The 21976-nt window shown below is 40.4% G+C and overlaps 1 protein-coding gene across 2 annotated transcripts in view; it reads left to right on the top strand.

Moving 5' to 3' along the window:
* Window positions 1-21976, top strand: part of dcc (DCC netrin 1 receptor) — a 403570-nt gene that overhangs the window by 340529 nt on the left and 41065 nt on the right. For both annotated transcript variants that reach the window (XM_050052349.1, XM_050052348.1), the window contains exons 26-27: window positions 4721-4870; window positions 14487-14786. In XM_050052349.1, the coding sequence (XP_049908306.1) occupies window positions 4721-4870; window positions 14487-14786 (450 nt within the window). The remainder of the gene's footprint in view (window positions 1-4720; window positions 4871-14486; window positions 14787-21976) is intronic.

The following is a 21976-nucleotide window of genomic DNA, read 5'->3' as shown; positions in this document are numbered from 1 at the left end:
TGATTTTGTAAGTCATTGCTGTTTTTCAGCAGCTTTTTAGGCAATAAACTCATTTTTTTTTAAGCAACTTATCAATGTTTTTCCAAAAGCATTTTAGGCACTAAACATGGGTGTTTTGTAGCAACCCATCACTGTGTCTCCAGCAGATTTTTTTAGGCTTCAAACCCATCACTGTTTTTTTCAGCTGCCTAATAGGCAACCAACAGCATTTTTTTTAGCAACCTGTCACTGTTTTCCCAATGGCTTTTTAGGGGTAAACTTTGTGGTAAACTGTTTTATAGCGACTCATTACTGTTTTTCCAGCAGCTTTTTAGGCACCAAACATGGGTGTTTTGTAGCAACCCATCAGTATGTGCTCCAAACATAGCTGTTTTGTGACAAGCTGTTGCCGTTTTTGCAAAGGCTTTTTAGGCATCAAACATATGTGTTTTGTAGCGACCAGTCACTGTGTTTCCACCAGGGATAGTTCCATGAAAAGGGGTTCTTTTCTTCTAAGACATTGCTACATTTCCTGCCTGGATAGTGCCATTAAAAGTGTTTATTTTTTACCAAGATGTCACTGCTTTTCCAGTGGGAATTGTGCCCACAAAACTGGGCATTTTAAGCCAAAACATGAACTTTACATAACCATAACCAAGTGGGTTTTGTACCTAAACCTAACTACATGTTAACCACAGTGTTGTTGATATGTAACATTTCAATGTATCCACTATATAATAACGTACAAATGCAGAGACAGAAAATGCCAACATTTTTTTCTGGCAACTTGGTTGACAGCTGGCTATTGAATGATGATGCTCACTGCCTTGCTGCCTTCAAGACGTCTGGTTGTCGACCTTTACTTAGAATTGGACCCTTTGTGATGAGACGACGTGCCTCAGGGATCGCCTCACTCAGGGTTACAATTGCCATGACCAGCTGCACATTTGTGAATACACCTTTACATGATAAGTATTTGTATAAAACCAAACGCCAGTCACTTAAACTGCTGAGTATCCCTGAACATAACAAAGTAGGCAGCCATTTATGGAGAGGAAAGAGCTGTTTATCCCTGCCAAAGGTGGTGATTGTTATGTTATTTCAGAAGTTTCCTTTCAGTACAATACAAAGTAATACATAATCAGGCGGCTTGAGGCACTGCTTGTGAAATGCTTCAAGGGCACATTGGAAACATGGCAAAGTAATAACGGTTGCTACAAACACATTGTCTTAAACACTCTTTTATGTAGATCATGTAACAGGGAAATTAAATCATTATCCCACATATTTTGGTAGTGCCCTGTGGTGGCACTGTTCTGGACCAAAGTTCAAATATGGCTTTGAATGCAGAATAAAGCTGAACAGGTCATGCTTATTGTTGTCATGGGGGATTTAAAATGTATAAACCCATTAGTGAGCATGGCCATTCACCGTGAAAGAAGTGAAGGCAAATAAGTTAAAAATGGAATGATTTTGACCTGTTGTGAAACAATACTGCACAGTAGAAATATTAATTCTACAAACCAATGTCAAGGACAAGACATACGCCAGTGTATGGGAAAATCTTAAGGCCGGAGAAGTGGTGATAAAATGATGGAATCAACTTTAGTACTAAATATACCAGAATGTGCTCTGTTGGAGACTTGCTTATCTTTTTCTCACAATTACAGAGGCATTCAGTTTTAATTATTTAACCTTTTGAGCTCTATCTTTACAGTGATTAAAGTAGGAAAAGACAACTTTCAAAACAATAATTGTAATAAAGATAATAGTCCTCTGATGTTGGTGGATTGAAGCAGGACTGGAGAAAAAAAAAACAATTTGGGATTGGACGGAGCCCCAGAATGTCCCATAGCTGCATCAAGTGGACTCAGTCATGTCCTTTTACCCAAGTGTGAAGTACACATACTTAAACTTCAATCAGTACAAATTTCACAAGCCATGGCAACATCACCGTGCTGACAAGACTCAGGTAAGTTACTAGCCCAGCCAAGAAACTACACCTAAAACCATAAACTGTCATTTTTATAATTGGGTTTTGTATGGATTAAACAAATAAGATAGAACTTTTAATTAGTAATTAGACTTAAAGTGACAGTAGAGTGGCACCAAAGGCCGTTTTTTGGCCACCCATCAATGTTTTTCCAGCAGCTTTTTAGCCACCAAACCTGGTTGTTTTGTAGTGACTTGTCGCTGTTTATCCAGCTGCTTTATTGGCACCAAACAGCATTTTTAAGCAACCCATCACTGTTTTTCTAACGGCTTTTTAGGCACCAAACTTGGGTTTTTTGTAGTGACCCCTCACTGTATTTCCAACGACTTTTTCGGCACCAAACTTGGGTGTTTTGTAGTGACCCCTCACTGTATTTCCAACGACTTTTTCGGCACCAAACTTGGGTGTTTTATAGCGACCTGTCACTGTATTTCCAGCTACATTATAGGCACCAAACTGCACTTTTTGGCAACCCTTTTAGGCACCAAACATAGATGGGGGTTTTTTCTGGCAGATTTTTAGGCTACAAACTTGGGTGTTTTGTAGTGATCCAATCACTGTTTTTCCAGCAGCCTATTATACTTAATAGACTTATCATTAGACAGTTTGACAGTCTAAAGCTCACTGGTTCTCGTCGACAAAGCCAAGTTTAACTGGTTCTGCTCGCCTATCACTGTTGTTTGTTTTATGCTGGGCTAAGCTATAACCAACTGCTTGCTGTAGCTTCATAATAATTTACAGACATGGGTGGTAATCATCTTCTCATCTAACTCTTGGCATCTTGGCAAGAAAGTAAATAAGCATATATACATGTATGTATATGTACTGTATATATATACATATACATATATATATGAACATATTTAGTCAATATTATCTTCCACTCTCCTGCTGTTACTCAGTAATGTTTCCTTATAATTTAATTTAAATTTCATTCTCTTGATTATATTCATCATTTCATTACAGTAGGCTCGTCAGACTTAATTTCCGTATGAGAATGGAAATGTGTTTAAAGCTGCAACAGGTAATAGACTGTTTGCAAAATGTTTACTCCTCCATAAGCATTTCATAAACATACATTTACACTGTAAAACACAATGTGTGTTTGAAACAGCAAAGTGAGGGAAAGAGACACAAACATGGGATGCATGAGGGAGATGCACACACACACACACACACACACACACATGAGGGAGATGCACACACACACACACACACACACACACAGTCTCCTCAAGTCTGTTTAGAAGATAAGACGCACCCCGTGTGTGTGTGTGTGTGTGTGTGTGTGTGTGTGTGTGTGTGTGTGTGTGTGTGTGTGTGTCTACCTGAGGCAGTGCAATCAGTCTGGCTGAGTCTGACTCCCTGCAGTTTTCTCTCAAGGTCACAATATGAACTGTGTCAGGTCTGACTGCTTTCCTCGCTGTTTTTCCTCCTCTCTGTTTCCAGCAGCTCTCTGCTCTGGCTGGCTGAGTTCTGACTGCTAGTTCTGCTCTATTCACTGGTTTACTCCCTGTGGTTGGGACTCTTAGGGTTTGGTGATATAACTGTTATACTCTGAGATGATGTTTTCTCTCTGCTCTGCTTACACAAGGTATCCCTCCCAGTAATTCTCCATCACTGTGGGTAATGTTGCAAATCACTGAGCAGGACTGATTTATGCAAATATTGATTTTTTTTTTATTTTTTATGTGACTTTTACATTTAGACTAATACAGTGTGTGTTCAAAACATGCCTGTTCAGAACAGGTCGATTGTCTGGCATGTGGTATTGCTGCTTGCAGCTTTCTCAAAACCTGCTCATCCAAACGACACTCGGCACCATGTTTCCTGGGGTCCTGGGACCAAACAGCTATAGATTTATTAAGATGTTTAGATATGAAAAATATTGAATTATGTTGCTTTTCTAAGTCGTGCCCTGAAATAATGTACAAACAGCCCCCAAAGCACTCAAATGTATTACTATGTACTTCTACTTGTGCTCAGAGGAAAATGCTGTACTACATTTACCTGACAGAGACATATTACTGGTTATGTTACAGATTAAGATTTATCTTACAAAGTATAACAATTAAAATATGTTGCATTATTATTCATTTAACTCTCTAGCATTGCATTAGAATTGAAAGCTTCACCATGTACTGAAGTTCATGGTAGCTATATGACACACATATCACTGTTTTGTTAGCAGCCTTTTATGTCTCCATCTTAGGCGCTCCTGTGCTGTTAGTGTTCAGGGTATGCTGCTACCAATGCTGGGATGTCAACAAAAGCACATGATTAGGTTCAGGCAACAAAAGCTGGGCTGGGCTGGGCTGGCTCTACATTCATACGGGAACCAAACACCTGGCACCTGGGTGAAAGACCAGAGTTTATTGGACCCGTCCACCACCCCTCCCACTAGTCCAATTGGGACTTTCTAGCTCCTTATATTATGTTGTTACAGTCAGCATTTCAATGTGACTCCATCAAGCATGGATTTGATTAGCAGAGGTGTTCTGACAGCAGTTTGGTCATTAGTGTTAAGATTATGGCTAGTATGGCAAAGAAAAAGACACCTATCTTACACATATACCCTTTTTGCATTAAAATTAGATTATTTTTTATATGGGGAAACATTTTTGATATGTATGGCATATACTGAGTGCTGTCACTGCCTAGTTTACTGACTATTTTATCTGTCTGTTTCAGTGGTGTCTGTAGTACACTGCAGCCTGTTTTACTGGCTGTTTTGTCTGTCTGTTTCAGCGGTGGTTAGTGCCATCCCGGTGCCAGCTCTCGACTCTTCTCAGTATCCTGGTATCCTGCCTTCACCTTCCTGCGGCTTCACTCACAACAAGTTCAGCCTGAGGCCGATGCCTTTCCCAAGTCTGACAGTGGACAGAGGATACACACCAGGTACTGTAATACTACTACTAGTAATACTTCTGAGAATACTACTGGTACTACTGTAGAGACAGAGACACATGCCGAATACTGCCAATATTGCTAAACTACTACTGAATCTACTACAACTTCTATTATACAGACACAGATACGTACATCTGTGGTTCTGACCACTTTTCATCATATCAGAGCAAATTATTGAAATGAATACAAGTAAATTTTAATAATTTATTTTAATCTGACACAGGTTTCAGAAATTTAAAGTTAAACTACAGAGAAAACTGAGAAACAGACTAGTCACTGAAAACCCATAAAAAACTAGAGACCATCTTCCTATGGGGATCACTCCATCCAAGATCCATGATTTAAAGCGAGTGTCAGCCAGGGGCGTAAAGTGGGGACCAATAGCCCACTATTTTTCCTACTTCCTACCCACCTACTTGGCGCCCTTGCTCTGACTGCACCCAACTTCGAACTGATACAGAGTTGACCAGAGGTTTTTGGGTCATGGGCATGAAGTGGGGAGCCAGTGGCCCCTTCTCTCTTCCCTACATCCCTACTTCCAGAACCCTTGTTTAGACCACACCTATCTTCAAACACCTATAACGTTTTGTGACCCCATCTTGCACAGTTGCAACATTTTTGCGTTGACAAAATCTTATTTTCATGGGTGGATTATAAGACAATGAGCCAACACAGGAGCAAGACAAACACACTTTAGTTTACCTCTTTTTTGTTCTTTTGTGTGTCTTTGTAGTCATCATGCATTTTTGTGGTTTTGTGTCTCTATGGTAATAATACTTAAGTGTTTCTCCGTATTTATTTTGTGTCTCTTTGCTGTTCCTTTTCATCTCTTTGTGGTCTTTTTTGTCTCTTTGTGGTCATTCTGAGTCTCTTCCTGGTCAGTACATGTTAATTTAAGTGACATTTTGCAAGTGAAGGCCATGGGGGCCCCCCTGACAATTTTGGGCCCTATTTCACCCCAAAACTTTTTTTCTTTTTTTTTTTTTATCATCTAACCAAGTTGCCGAAATCCATCCAACCATTTCACAACATGTACTACATGTTACTACGTGTTGCAGCTGTACGTCACATAGATACATCAAAGGATGCCCTGTGCACCGCTATCAGACACTGAGAGGTGTGACAGAGGGTCAGTATTTGATGACCTGCTAACTAGAACAGGTTGTAAAAATGCCTCTCATATCATTGCTAATTGTTTATGTGTTGTTCAGGAACAGAAACCTTGGCAGGCATGGCAACAATAACTAGAGGCAGGACTTAGAATATGTTCTGTTACATAGCCAATAATACTATAACTACTACTAGAGACTGTAGGAACAATAGGTACTACTACTACTGATACACTATTATTGCCACAGTTACTGTTATTATTATAATTATAATAATTATTATTATTATTAATATTATTATTAATGTATCATTCATTTAACAATTGATACCATTATTATGGCCATTGCAATTGTTAATAATACACATAACAGTGTACATAACAATAATACAATTTTAACCTTTAATAAATGCAACAGGGCTTACACAGCAGCATCTTAATCTTTCCAACTGTCTCTCCACTGCTCCCCTCCTCCCCGTCCCTGTCCTATTTAAGCCCATTTTGCGACAGAGCTAAATGCTAAACGACATGGTGGGGAGCAGTAATTCAGTAATTCAGTAATTGGCTAATTCCTGGTCGGCTTGTATCAGTGATTTAACAACAGCAGAGAGCCGAGGAGAAGCTTCAGTGTCATTGAATTAGCTGACACAGTGGGAGAGCTGATGGCAAAAAAACAAAAACAAAACACACTCACAATGAGCTGAGGGGAGGGTGGGGTGGTGTGGGCCTGCAGACAACAGAGAGGCAGATGTAATGAGCAAGTGATACAGAGGTAGTTAATGTGGGAGATGGCATAAACTTTAAAGTCATACAAACACTGAGAAACTGAGCTTCACTGATTGAAAAGAGAAAGGTGCAAGATTGTGTCCATAAGGAGTCAACTACTGTACGAGTCCCAGAGAGCATCTCTGAAAGACACACTCATTCAGCTTCTGACTAATGACACGACACAGTAAGATGCCAATCTGTGCTTGCTGAATGAATTCTGAAATTTGAATACATTTCTTAGAAATTTGGATCAAGTCTCCACACATGGACGAATAATTCTGAATATAAAATACAGCTATAACTCAGCATGGTATATACTGTCATTGTATACTGTATATATTCTATATAGTTTTCTTAAATAATGACATTAAAACAAAGTAAATATGCTATTCAAAACTCAAATAGTAAATTTGTTTCATCATCTTGCTGTTTTTTGTCAGTGGACCCTGTAATGCAGCGCAATACTTACAACATATTGCACCCTAAGGCTCTTACTCATATGCCTACACATCACTGTTCTCTCGCCCACAGAGATCAGATAAATGCATTAAAAGCTTGTTCACACTGACCATTTGTGCTCAAATTGCTGGAGTGGCTTTTTTCCTGTCCCTTTAATGAGACAGAGAGAAAGACTGCTAATTTCAGTGTCACTTCAATGCATTATTACAAGGGACAGACTCTCAAGAGTCTACTTCCACAGACAACTTGAGCGCACTTCTGCGTTGAATCTACGCCTACACCTACGCCTACCTATACCATAGGATCTGCTTAGATGAGTAACCTACACTGTAGCCTGATGTGCACCTCCCCAGACCTCAGCAGACCTATATTTTTGAAAATGTTGTTGAATAAAGAGACTCAAAACACACAAGATTGGATGTTTAAGGGTTTACTTGCGAGAAAGACGCAGAATTGACACATTACGACAATTTATAGTGCCTGACAAACAAGCAGTATCAGTTCACAAATATGTTACATATGTCACTTACAAGCCTTCTTATACACACATATTAGGAGGGGCTTTGCTGGTTCCTGTTATTTAGTTAACCAGTTTTGGAAACATTTGCTTCTCCTCACCTGCTCAAATTTGTTCAGTCTGAAGTGATGTCAGGCCATCTGCACTACAAAAACTGAAAATCATTCCCATCAGTGGAAACTTCAAAGAAAATTTTCATTTATTTTAATTTCAAAGATAGGAAATAATACATTGTAAAGACAATAAAGCTCCCACAAAATATTATTTTGTGTTGTGTGTGTGATTTATCCTGGCTTCATATGAGTAGAGAAAAAGTCTGCTAGCTGCTAGGCTAATTTATTAAATATGATGCCGTAGGTTTATGCTAATAACCTTAGCTTGATGTATATGTTGGATTACATATCTAGTAAAAAAACAGTTGATTTGTCTGTGAACATTGTGAGTTGTATCGGAGTCAAATTTTGTAGGTAAGTTCAATATTGTCACTATTAAGCCGTGTTTTATGTGTGTTAGTTGAATCAGTCAAACCTCACTGCACTTTACAGAAACTCAACACAGTGGAACAGAAACCACTGGAGGTGGAGGTGTAAATGTAGAGCAATGTAGACACACCCCAGCACACATATAAATGCTCACAACCACAGATATATAAAGAGAACTCGATACAGCATTTTGGTGGCGGGGCCCCGTTCATTACAATGAAATTTGCTCAGGGTTTGACTCCCCAGGTGTAAAAAACCTGGATCTTCTGCATAATTGGGCCCACAGAGCAGACACACTAGGAACCAAGCTGGCTTCTTCCGCTCTAGCACTCTGCTAACTTGAATGGAAAAAAACATTATTTAATTGTGCGGTTCTTTGAGACTTTTGAAGTGTTATTAGAGTGATTGGATCAAATTCTGATTGCAGAACAAGTCATTTTGAGGGTGTTTGGACACACCAAAAAATGTATCCACTTATTCACATCTCTTTCAAAATGTAAGTATATGAGAAAGAAGTATATTAAGGATCAACGGCATCACGCGACGGACCCAAAAGTTGTAGTTACATGGTTTGGCTCTGTCAAATTGCCCAGTGCACTGCCTAGGGGCCTGCTCACAACAACTTAGGCCACTCGTGTAGGACAGGACTTGGACTCTGCATACTGGATTCTTGGGATTGTTTTGGTTGCTTCTTGGATCCATTTTACTTTTTAATATCCAATTGTTTCCCAATCCATGCTAGACATAAATTATAAAGTGAGTTGGTGTAAATGGAGGTTTTATTTCAAAGGGTGTTTTCCCCTATTGTTAGATTATAATAGCCTTTAGTAATCTGAAGATTAGAATTTATTTCCTAACCCAGATATCATTGTGTGACCAGTTGTATTTGTCTTGCAGCCCTTTGTTGGGATCCCAATCCTTCTGCAGTCTGCAGGGAGGCATAACGCATCACCAGCTATCTTGTGTGTGGGACAGTAGAGCACAAGATACAAACAAAACATGGACATGCTATTTAAAACACTGTAGTGCTCACACATTTCACGGAGTACTTTAAAGAGAAATTTAACAGGGCAAATATTGGAGAGCTAAATCGGTATTTGTATGTTTTACTTAGGATGCAGTGACACAATGTCAGGTCAGTTTTAATCATATAACCCATGATCACAATTCACAAATTTGCCTCAAAGGAATTTACAATCTGTGCAGCATACGATGCCCTCTGTCCCAAGACCCTTGCTTCACCCATTTAGGTGAAAAGTAAAACACTTCTTCATTCTGTTATAAAACCAGGAAGCGAAATATCTGCAGTCCATTGTTCAGAGCTTGACTTCCTCTGCAGACACTGCAAGTAAAAAGATAATCAAATAAATCACTGCTCTTCTCTACTTCAAAACCTCTAAGTGGTGGATTTGTTATCTCTCTGCACATACATAAAAATATCTCAGCTGTTGTGTTGTATGTCTAAACACACTTGTTATGCTTTCCATTCAGCCAGTGTGAGTCACCAGCAGACTGTTGTTCTCAGATTTTCTCTTCATTCACAAACAGTCAGAGCAAGAGAAAAGAAAAACAACCGAGTGTTATTTAACAGTGTATTTGCAGCCGTCTGTCACTGCAGGGATTGAGATGAGTTTTATTGTCAAGTATGGTGTGTGATGGAGAGGAGATAATGGAAGGTGGAGGAGTGAATGTAGAACAAACCGGGGCTGATGGAAAAAGAGGAGGACACATCCTGCTGCAGTCACATCTTCTGCGTTTGTTACACCTTCTGGTAAGTGGTTATACATCGAGGAGAATGTAATCCTGAGAATTAGATTGATTTCTTTTGTTTTGTCTTGCCCTGCTAGTTACTAGCATTACCAGCTGACACAGAAGCTGTGGTAGTTGTTGCTAGGAGCATGGTTTTGTCACAAAGCTCAAAGAAGTATATCGATTTAGGAGTTGTTGACTTACAGCAACATGCATGATTGCATCCTTCTCATCACCATTTTTGTGGACATTTTTATGTTTCCATACCGGCAAGAGCCATGGCTGGAGGCCACAATATTTAAAGAACGCCTTGAGGGAATTTCTTCAAATTCGGCACAAACCTCACTTGGACTCATCAATGAACTGATTAGAATTCAGTGGTCTAAGGTCAGGGTCACTGTGATCTTGCATTCGTCCCATTCTCGTGAACGCAAAATCTCAGGAACACCTTGAAGGAATTTGCTCAAATTTGGGTCAAACGTCCACTTGGACTCAAGAATGAACAGATTAGAATTTGGTTGCCTTCGGTAAAAAATCAAGGTCACTTTGACCTCTCAAAGATGTTTTTGACCATAAGTCATGAATTTATTTACTCATCTGACAAAATTTCACAAAAAAATATAATAGAATAAAGTTATAAAATGATGACATTTTATATCCAAAAGGTCAAAGGTCACCTTGTCTATGACATCATAATGTTTTGCCAAAACACTTTTCTGGCCATTATTCAACACAATATCTCAGAAACAGATGGGAAGACATTTGGTCAGATACTGATTTGGTGAAAATAATTTTGGGTGTCCACCTTGAAACTGTACTGATCTTCTGAGCTGTTGGGGGGAAGATGTGTGTGAAGCACAGTGGTGTAGTGAAGGGTATACAGGGTATACCCACTTCTTTTTCTGGTTGATTATCTGCCAAAAGCTTTTGGAAAATATAGGTAAGTATACCCACCTCCCTCTTGGTAAATCTACCTAGTAGAACACCCACCTCTTCAACTACCACTACACCACTGGTGAAGTATCCATGTTTTCACAGACATGAACAGTATGAAGGAAGATTACATCATTCTTAATCCTTTTTTATAAAAGTGGAATTTGTTAAAAAAAAAAAAAAAAAACAAGGGCTGGAAAGAATTATGTGAATGTTTATAATGTACAGCACTGATATTTGACATTTAAGCACTGACCTTATCACTCCCCAGAAGGACACACCAAGCTTGGTATAGCAGGGAGTGGGGAGTAATGATGATAACTTCCCCATTTATCACCAGCATTGTGCCCTTTTTTTCCACAAGGGGGTGGGCAATATGGCCTTAAAATAATATCATGGTAGTTCAGGGTATTTTTGCAGTAACAGTATTCTTGACTATATGACAAATTAGTGATAAAAATATTTTAAACCTAACATTTTCCTTCCAAATATTCAGTAAAAACTAAACAAAAATGATCTGTCATTTCTTTAGTTTGTGAACGACAACAGTAAGGAATTGTGCAAATTTGCAGGAAAGCCCAATCAGTCTTTTTTCAGCATTGGCAGTGTAAAAACAAAATCGCAGAGGGCGGAAAATTGCCGCCTACCTACTTTTGTTTATACAGAATGCACCTTTTTCGGGGCAGGGGGGGGGGGCGTGNAGCGGTAGTCAGACGGTGATTCTCTCGTAAATTGACCCGTTCTTTACCGTTCCTGTCATCTGATGGTTAATGGCCTCTTCGTTTGCGAAGGCAAGGAGGGCGCGCAATTCCTTGTCTCCCCAGTTGCTCATCTCTACAGTGTCTGTCAGGTTTGCGTTTCCCTCGTGCTACTAGCTGCTCGCTAATTCCTGCTATCAGCTGTTTCCTGTTATCCACCGCCAGTGGGTCGCTCATGCAGCATCATCAACAGCTCCTCCCACAAGTCTTCATCAGCCCCTCCCGTTACGGGAGGTCGCCTCGGTCTGTTTAAACTAAAAGCGTTCCGCCAATATGTCTACCCTACGAGATGGAAAATTGGGACCTCGGATCAACTCACCAATCCGGCTCTGTGTGTATAAACGCTTGCAGCTGGTCGGCAAATCGGCTCAACATTCGCGGAAAATCTGGCAGTGTAAAAGGGGCTTGAGAGTGAAATTCATATTCTGTATTTAACTAAATAAAATCTACCACAAATTAAACATTTAGACAGTTCCCAAGTATGAAAAAATGTCCCCTGGGATCTACATATAAAACTTAACAGGTGATTTCCTTCTCTTTTAGCAAAATCCTAAATGACTAAGTTTTTGTTTTTTTGTTTTTTTTAACCTATGACAGGCTGCACATTGCACATTGCACATATATGTAGTTTTTTGTCGAGCTGCTAACGTCATGTAGGTTAACATTACCAAAGGCTTATGAAAAAATCACTTGACAACACCACTACAATGTGCGCACGACGAGAGAGGAGAGGGAGAGAGACTTTGCTGCTGTCAGAGGAGCCGCTGAATGAGTTCCCTCTGAGCGTTAAGTAGCTAAAAGAGTCTGAGAAGTCCAGGGTTCATAAAACATTCAGGATGCCACAGTTAATTCCACACTACTGAAGCTGCTTCTCTCTTTGGAACCAACGTGGAGTCTGTAATAATTTCACTTTCAGCCATGCTTGTTGTTGCCATCCATACCAGTATGGCATCAATATGTTGAAATATTGCAAGAATGACAATATGAATTTTTCATATCATATTAAAAATTATTCTGGTATTATCCTGAATACATCCTTACATAAAACTGCTCATTACAAAGTCTGTCGATAATCTTCAGTAATCCAGTCATGATTTCTGCAAAGAGACACTGCTGTTGAGGTTTTTTTTTTTTCCTGCGCTTTGAGCACCATAAGCCGAGCGTCATCTTGCTCCATTGTGTCAAAAAGAAGGCAGACATTTTTACTGCTGATATCTCCCACAATAGGCAACTCACACCAACATTCTAGACTGACATTAGCACTGCATGGAAGAGGAAATATATGTAACTTTGATTTTGGGTTAACTGTCCCTTTAACACTAAGGGTTTTTTTGTTTGTTTGTTTGTTTTTTTTGCCGAAACCAAATATCAGCCATAGCTTCGTAAGATCGGAAAATTGATTTATTTTTGTAAAAGGGCCATGACAAAAGATGTTGTGATGATAGTGTTATCACATCAGACGAGTCTATAATGTGTCATTCTGAAAGGCAGTTGCAAACAGCATGTGTTTATATTTATTAATCTGGCATACTGGTCCTTTTAGCAACAAAATCTGAGTCAATTTTCTTGTCTTGTTCCCTTAATGATTGTTCACACCTTCCCGATGACTTGAGATAACAAAAAAGAACTGTATTCTTCTGTGAAAAACAAAACAAAATATTTTAATTCCTCAAGAGCTCGTCATTTTGCAGCCAGACATTCTAGGTCTCACCCACAATGATTGGCAGCAAAATGACTGAGATTCTGAGTTATTGTTTCTTGTTCCTTTTCTTTAGGCTCCAAGATGCTCTCATGCCCTCTTTCTCTCTCAGTTTTTCTTCTTGTTTGTTCCTCTCGTCCCAGCTGGTTGATGAACACGACTCTACATGTAATTACTAGCTGTCTTCTCTCTCCCATGTACGCTCTGATCAGGCTGGCTGTAGCTACATGAGGAGTTTCATCTCTCATGTCACATCTGAGGCGTGTTTCTGCACGCAGTCGGGACCTTTCTTCGGCAGGAAGCTCTTCTCCTTCTTCCTCCTCCTCCTCTATCTCTCACATGTTTTTCTGACAAGATAAAACAGGATTTCTGTCAGTGTGAAGTCATCCAGCCAACGTAAAGACATAGAAACACCAGCGCAAAACTTCACACTCAATAAAGTAAAAGAACAAAACTGCAAACCTGGCAGAACTCAGGGTTTCTTCACGTAGGAAGAAAAGATTGATGTCTGGAATTAAATTATTAAATTATACACTTTCAAAGAGTCTTTCAGTATTTAAATGATAAAATATGTCCTTTCGGTTGTTTTCATGGAAGAAAACTGCAAAAAACAAGGACTGTAAACACATTTGACCACCGCATGTATGTATCGTCCTCGATGTACATATCTAATGGGGAATAAACCCATGAAACATATAGCAGAAGGTCTATGCAGAATATATTTACATTTACATTCCTGACAGAAACACACTCTGTCCTGCTGTCCTCCTGTCCTCCTGCAGAAACAGTAATTTACACAATAATGCCGTGTTTTCTCAGCATATTACTGCCTACGTCGAGGCAGATGCTGTGTATAAAAAAACTGAAGTGCTTTAGGATATTGAGACAAAATATTTGCACGTTTGAAGATCTGCTGTTTGTTTGTTTTTATGTATTCAGTGTTTTTCTTCAAATGAATGTTCACTCTTTACAATAATTGGATGTTTTGTATTTTGTTCTTGACTCTCTCTGTCCCCATTCTTTCCTTTCTCTCATCCCTAACATCTCTATCTCTTTTCATCCTCCCAACAATTCTTCTCACCCCTTTACACACATCCTAACTCCCTTCATCTCCTTCTCCCTCCTCCTCAGCGATGCCTTCAGATGCCTCCACCAACCCTCTCCTCCAGCAGCAGCCTCCGCCCCAGCAGGCCCCTCCGCTCCTTCCCGGTTCCTCTGCCCCACCTGGGGAGCATGTTCCCGGTGTTGGCCCGATCCCAGGAGCCCCTGCTGCTGCCGCCGCTGAGGAGGCCCAGGCTGGGAGTGGGCGGACCATCCCGACAGCGTGCGTGCGGCCCACCCACCCTCTACGAAGCTTCACCAACCCACTGCTGCCACCGCCTATGGGGACCATCGACCCCAAAGTGTACACCTCCATGATGCCGCAGTCCAGTGAGTACAGCTGATTGTTTCACAAAGATGAAGACACACCCAGATTCTTCATAAATCCACTTCTGAATAGTGACGTGACGTTTCTTAACATAAAATGATGTATCATGATATAATGCAGTGATACTCACCTTGACCTCCAGGCCAAATAAAGCCAGGTAGGTTGGGTAGGGCACCAAAACCTGTTGCCAAAAGTGTGTGGTCTGGAAGGAGGGAGGAAGACGGAGGGAGAGTCTGTACGTGTGACGGTGACAGTGAGGCTGCAGCGAGCGGAGCAGAGTATGAAGTTAAACATATCAGTGCAATGTGTGCACAGTTTAGTCAGAGGCAGGTGAGGTCGGCAACTGCAGTAGTCCAGGGATAATAGGAATGGCAAACAACAATCTGGCAACTGCAGTCAGTAAAGCTGGGGTCTTTATAGTGACAGGAAGTAATGAGTCACAGGTGATCGGCGTTGGCTTGATGAGGTGGGTGTGGTGGACCAGCATTAGCCGGAGATGGTGGACAGGTGAAAGGCTGGCAGGTAGGTGTGGTGGAGAGGCGGGGTGAGTGGAAAACTACTGAGTGAGCAGAGAAGATGGCAGGTATAGCAGGTCAAAAGTGTCCACTGGGACAAAAGTGGCCCCTGAGCAAAGCAAGTTAAGTATCCCTGATATAATGTGACATTAACAGAGGTCACACTACATAATATGACACACATGACTTGAACTTAACAAAACTTGATGATGACTCAACTTGATGTGACAGGACACGACATACATGATTCAGCTTCAGTTCCTATTGTCCACTAGTTGGTAACTAAGAAATGAATGCATTTGCTTTTAATGACTTCATCATTTCACTGAATACACTGTTAAAACATTATTTTCTTTGGACTGATGCACAATCTGTTATCTTAATATGCATAAGTTTGTTGAGACACTGTGAACTTAAGTCATGGGACACTAAAGATTACAATGACTCAGAAGAATGCTCATACTCTCTTTGTCTTTGTACATTAAGGTATTAATATAATACACTTAGGTTTTATTATTTGTGAAGTATTTTATAAACTCATAGTGTACTTTACTATTTACAAATTTTCAGTGAGACTTCCCTCCCAGTGGAAAACGTATCATCGTCTTGGACCAGAGCGTTTTCTTATTTTTCATTATTTTTCCATGAAATACTAACGGCCTGGGTTCCTCCGCTGAGCCTAAACGATAAGTGTGGTTTATCACACCTGATGACAGAAACTTTTTTTTTCTTAATTCAACATCTGGCTCTGCTCGGTAGCTGCTCCTGAAGCTCCGGCTTTTTGATGATTGTTTTGTCAGATCCCAGTGACTCTTTGTTTGAGCTGGACTCTCTGCGCTGAGCGCCTCACTTTGTTTAATATTTTATTCAGGGAAGCTAAGTGTCTTAGCCTAAGGCTGCTACATGGTGTGCGTGTGTGAGTGTGCGTGAGTGAGTGTGTATGTGTGTTTGTAGAATGATATATAACTGGCCTTGACATTAGCCAGAGGGTTAGATCTGATCTGGACTGACCTCCCTCTGTGTTCTCTCTCTCTTTATGTTACTTGTCTGTCTGTGTCCCCCTATGTCTCTCTCTCTCTATCTATCTATCAATCTCTCTCTCTCTCCCTTCCCTTCCTCTCTCTCTCTCTTTCAAGGAGCCATTGTATTTGACAAAACATCCCTCTCCCTCATGAAAATCAGACTTACCCTGGCTATTTGGTATATATTTTTAGCCATGCTAGCAGGCTCTAGCGACTGCAGTCTCAGACTCAGCACTTTGGTCTGAAATATGTTGACAAATATCAGGTCGATTGATTTGGTACAGATATCCTTTCTGCCCAGAAGATGAACATTATCGGCATTGTTGATCCCCTGACTTTCCCTCCAGCCCCCACATTACATCTCAAAATGTCAAAGTTTCCGATACCTCTGATCAAATAGGTGAGCCCTGATTACAAACCTCTGAACCACAGCCCACATCTACACACCATTTGGAAAAGCAGTTGACCAGTCAGAGCTTTGTAAGCAGTATTAAGAACAGGAATGCCATCTTCCTACTTAGCCAGCTAGCTACAGAGCTAATATTGACAAAAACAGCAACAGAAAAATTGCTGCAATAATGGAGATGAAAGGTTAAGTTATCGGCTTGTTGTTCCCCTGTGGGGAGTGCCAAGTCAGACCCTAGATTCCAAATATCCACGCTTTGTAGTCAAAGTCAAATCTTTGAAAGTAAATAGTTTTGTTTTCTAGTCAGGCCTCTCTTAACCTGATTTTCAAAATTTTGCACATGACATAAAGTTAGGCTCAATCTCATATCTTATTTGTACCCCTACCCCTTGTTTTCAAGTGCCACCTTGCCCCTCGTAACAGAGTTATTACGAGTTAGTAATCATCCCCTATGAGATAGAACAACCCTTCAATAACCTGATACATCATTAGCCTATTTGTTTACATAGACAGACGTGACTATGGCAATAAAGGTATTATCGTGCCATTTGCCTTTTCACACAATCGATCAAACAGGTCATCATATCAAAAAGAACACTGCTTTATTGCAAGGCCACTAGTGGTGCTCTGTAGGCTAATGTTAGCAACCCAGGCTCCTACCCTGCCAGTCTGCACTAATATCAGAGTAGCAATAATAAGTGCAACAGTTTTGTTCGTTTAATGTTTAAAGGCATCATATGCCATGGGGGAGAATGCAACATGGAAATAAGTGGGATTCTTATACAAGTCAGCAATAGCATTGTAACCTTAGCTAGCTAGCTAGTAAGCTTTTGAGACATCAGCATACTACTAGCATTTTCTTTTTTTCTTGCCCTCATTACAAAGAAAAGGACCAGCAGTTGAGAGAAATGTTATTGAGGGCTTTCTACCAGAAAGGTATGTCTTGGTTAAGGTGAGGAAATAAGCCTCAGTTTGGGTTAAAATGAATAGTTTTCTCTCAGAAAGAGCTGAGCCTACAAGGAAAACAACTCCCATGTGCAAAGGACCATATTACAGTGAATTAACATGAAATTAAAATAATGGGATGGTCATTTTAAAATCTTTATTAACAAAGAAAAAAAATTCTTGGTTTCTTTTGTTGCTGTGCAGCCATCTTGCCAATGATTTCTCATGACACTGGGTTTGGAGTGTGCCTCGGAAAAACCTCCATGTAGAGGGCCATGTAGCCCTCACACATCGCCCTAGCCCTCTATCCCAACAAGAGTCGAGACACCCTACCCCTAGATGGAACTATAGAGTGGAAAAATAATGGGCGTGGCCACCGTGACGTCACCTATTGGTTTGTGTAAGCCAGAGGTGACCAGATTTTGGCGAGAGGTTGGAGCTGTGAAGGAGCGTGGGGAGGATCTGACTCAGAAGCCAGGGATATATCAGCAGACAGCCAGTCTCTCAAAGCAGCCCACCATTTATTTTGCGTAACTTTAAGCCTTAATAAAATGTAACAGTGAAGTTATATGAATATTCACCCCCATGCAGTTGTCATGCATGTTGAAACTAGCTATAGGCCAAAACCGTTTTTTGTACCAGGCTGTAAACATTTCTATTTCTCCTGTAATTTTGGTGATTTTAACATGGGGGTCTATGGGAATTGACTCACTTCTGGAGTCAACCTCAAGTGGCCATTCAAAGAACAGCAGTTTTTGACACTTCCGTGTTGGCTTCATTTTTCAGCCCCAAAGGTTGCCGCTTGCATGTATGCCTAAAACTTCCCTCTACCCATTTATTCCCACAAGAATCATGACACCCTACCCCTAGACATGTATGCACAATACTAAGGGGTAAGAGCTAAGTGGTAGTAGGGTCATCGGATGTATTGGGTTTGAGTCTGTTTCGTTACACTTGAACAGCTTTCCAGTATGTTTCTTCTGTCCTTTCACCATGCTCCTTTAACTTAAGATAGGAGAGTGTCTTGTTGAAGCTTGGTTGGTGAGCGATCAGGTTGTATAGCAGGTTGTCAGGCCAGCTCGATCCCCAGCTCCTCCAGTCTAGAATGTCTAAGTACCCTTGGGCAAGATAATGAACCCCAAATTGTTATCGATGATTGCCATAAGTGTCAGGGTGCATCTGAGTGGTTAACTGAGTATCAGGTGTTACCTTCTACGGTAGTACAAGGTACCAGTGTATGGCTGAATGTGACATGTACAGTAATAGCGTTTTAAGTGGTCGGGAAGACTAGAAAGGCCCTATGCACATGGAAGTCCACTTACAATTTACAAGAACCTGTCAAAACAACTGGAGGCAAAAACGAACAGACAAAAAAAGAGCTAAAACTCATTCTGTTTTTCCAAATTTGTCCGTTCTCCCAAATGCTGACTTGAAAACTGAACAGAGCTCACATCAGTTTCACACGTACTCAGTTCTTTTGTCATCTGTACTTCCATACATCCTGACATCAAGTGTGTTAGTCAGGTGTTGTTCCACCATGAGGATCCAGAAGGGAATCACAATTCTTACGAGAAAAATTCCCTCATTACCTCTCTGTCTTCTTTACTTCACTTTTGTCTTTCTTTTCCCTTTATTCTTCTCTTAGTGTCTGCGTTTTAGATCTTTTTTATCTCTCTTTCCTCTCCCTCCGTGGCTCATCCTGTCATTCTCTGTCTGATCGCCTGCAGCAGTGTGAACAGAAAACAAAATGCTCGCCTACAGTACACATGATCCCTGGACAGTATGTGTATGTGGAGGTGTATTTGTTGTGTGTTGCTGCTTTCTGGAGGTGTGTATCACCTCGGTGTGTGTGTGTGGGTGTATATAGTTCCATTATGATTCTGTTTACACGCCCAGGTGGCCTCAGATTAACATTGATTTTCAGCTCCTGGAAACCTTTCGCTCAGAAATAGCGAGCCTGAGGCGACGCTCGACTCTACTCTAAGAGACCTCCCCCTGCCCCCTCTCTGTGACCCTTCCCCGCCCCCCTTCCCCAACACAGAGCAGTAGCAGTGCTACCTCCACCGATACCCCTCCTCCCCTCTGTCTCTCTATCAAGAGGGAAAAAAACGACTTGTGAGCGATGGCGTTTGATGTTCATTGTTGGCCTTGTTTGTGTGTTTATCCGGGCCTGAATGACTCCCTTGGTGAAAAGAATGAGATGTTTTCATGGTTTAATTGGATTGTGGTGGTGAGAAGGCGAGAGAGGGAGAGGGAGAGAGAGAGAGAGAGAGAGAGAGAGAGAGAGAGAGAGAGAGGGACCTGAGCAGACGAAAGGTTGATACTCCAGTTTGTGAGATGGATAGAGAGCTGCACAGGAGAGAGGTTTACCTGACACTGGTTTCTGATGTTGAAAGAGTCTTTTTTTTTAAAGAAAACCAGATCTTCTGGGTCCTGTTCCAGAAGCTTCCCAGTTGTACTTTTTGTTTATTGGACATATTAGTAAAAATGATTACTATCAATATATTTTGTTAATTTTCCTCCAATATTGAACTAACCGCTAAAGCTAAAATGAATGTTTTTCTCGTTTTGTTGAGGTAAATCAAAACACTCACTGAGTGTTCAGGGAAAAATATTTGACCAAGTCTTTTAGTCGCCTGAGTTAGAGGTGTGCCAGTATTTATTGATTATTATTAATGATGTGTATGTAAAGTATGTACACTGTGAATATTTGACATCACCTCGTCACTCCCCACAAGGAAAGGAAAGCATGTCTTCTGTTGCTCTAATGGGAACTTTTCAGAGTCTAAAATATTACCCTTAATGATATCATCAGGGTTGTCTCATCTTGTGTATGAGACTCAAAATGTTGCCTATTTTTTTCTGCATGACAAAGCGGACAAAGTGGTTTGACTAGTGTTGGGATTAATACTGTAATTCCACTACTTTTGGCAGTAACTAGATATGTGACCAACTACATTTGTCAAATAAATAACACAATTACAGGGGTAGCACAGTGGTTCAGTGGTTTGCACCATTGCCTCACAGCAAAAGGATTCCGGTTTCAAATCCATTGGCTGGCTGGGGCCCTTCCATGTAGAGTTTGCATGTTCTTCCCATGTCAGCATGGGTTTTTTTCTAGGTTCTCCAGCATCCTCCCACTGTCCAAAGACATGTAAGTTTAGGTTAATTGATGACTCTAAATTGCTCGTAGGTGTGAATGTGAGGTCCATGGTTGTCTGTCTCTGTGTGTCAGCCCTGTGATAGTCTGGCAGCCTGGCCAGGGTGTACCCTCCTCTTGCCCATCGACAGCTGGGATAGGCTCCAGCCCCCCTGCAACCCTGTACCTGTGTTTAGTCCCTCTATTTTGCTTTTGCATTTGAGAGACAGAGAGAGACAGAGGTAGGGGAAGAGAAGGTGGAAGATGGACTATTGTATGCAGCCTTCTGTAAGTTTTAAATAATTTACTAAGCCTTAATCAGAATGCTGTGCCGGTGGACCAGTGCTAAGCTAGTCACCTGACATTATGGAGGGACAATAAATGGTATGAGTCAATCAATGAATCAATCAGTCAGCATCAGACTATCACTGCACAAAATGGCCAACTGTTCAAGCAAGTTAAGCTTGCTTTCCTGGAAATATAGACATTATTTTCCATCCCTGAGATCAAGGATATATTAGGTTTACGTTAAGTTGAGGTCTATGTGCAGGATATGAATTACTGTTAAGGACAAACCTCTTTATTAGGCCTATCGTGATAAGAAATTACTGTCAAATATCTGATTAACAGTTTACTCCTTCAGAGTAGGGATGCACGATAACTTTTCTTTTAAACCGATACCGATAACCGATAACTCTCAGCTCCAAAAGGCCGATACCGATAACACGCACACAAATACAGTATATATATATATATGTATATATACCTAAGATCATGACATCAATACTATGAACAAAACCAAAACAGTTTTGACCTTTTAAATGAAGAGATATTTATTTTTTCCAATGAAAAACTATTGGCAAGCATCTCAAACATTTTCAAAAAGATATGAAACAAAAAACTATTTGATATCTCAAATGAACATCAATTTAAATAAGGTGCATTACTTACTGATTTAAAAATAAAGGCCCCTTGAACTGAATCAAATACATGCATCGGGATTACAAACTGAAAAAGTTCATTCCAGAAGTTCAAAAAAATAAATATATATAGAAAATGATTGCACTGAACAAGTTAGACTTGTCTATGTAAACAAACTGAAAAAGTGCATTCCATAGTAACAAAAAAAAATAAGTTTAAAGAATTTTGGCTTGGTTCCATTCAA

The sequence above is a fragment of the Epinephelus moara genome, chromosome 9 (genome assembly GCF_006386435.1).
Source record: "Epinephelus moara isolate mb chromosome 9, YSFRI_EMoa_1.0, whole genome shotgun sequence".
Taxonomy (NCBI): domain Eukaryota; kingdom Metazoa; phylum Chordata; class Actinopteri; order Perciformes; family Serranidae; genus Epinephelus; species Epinephelus moara.
Note: the sequence above shows the minus strand (reverse complement) of the source record. Positions and strands in the feature narration are given on the sequence as shown.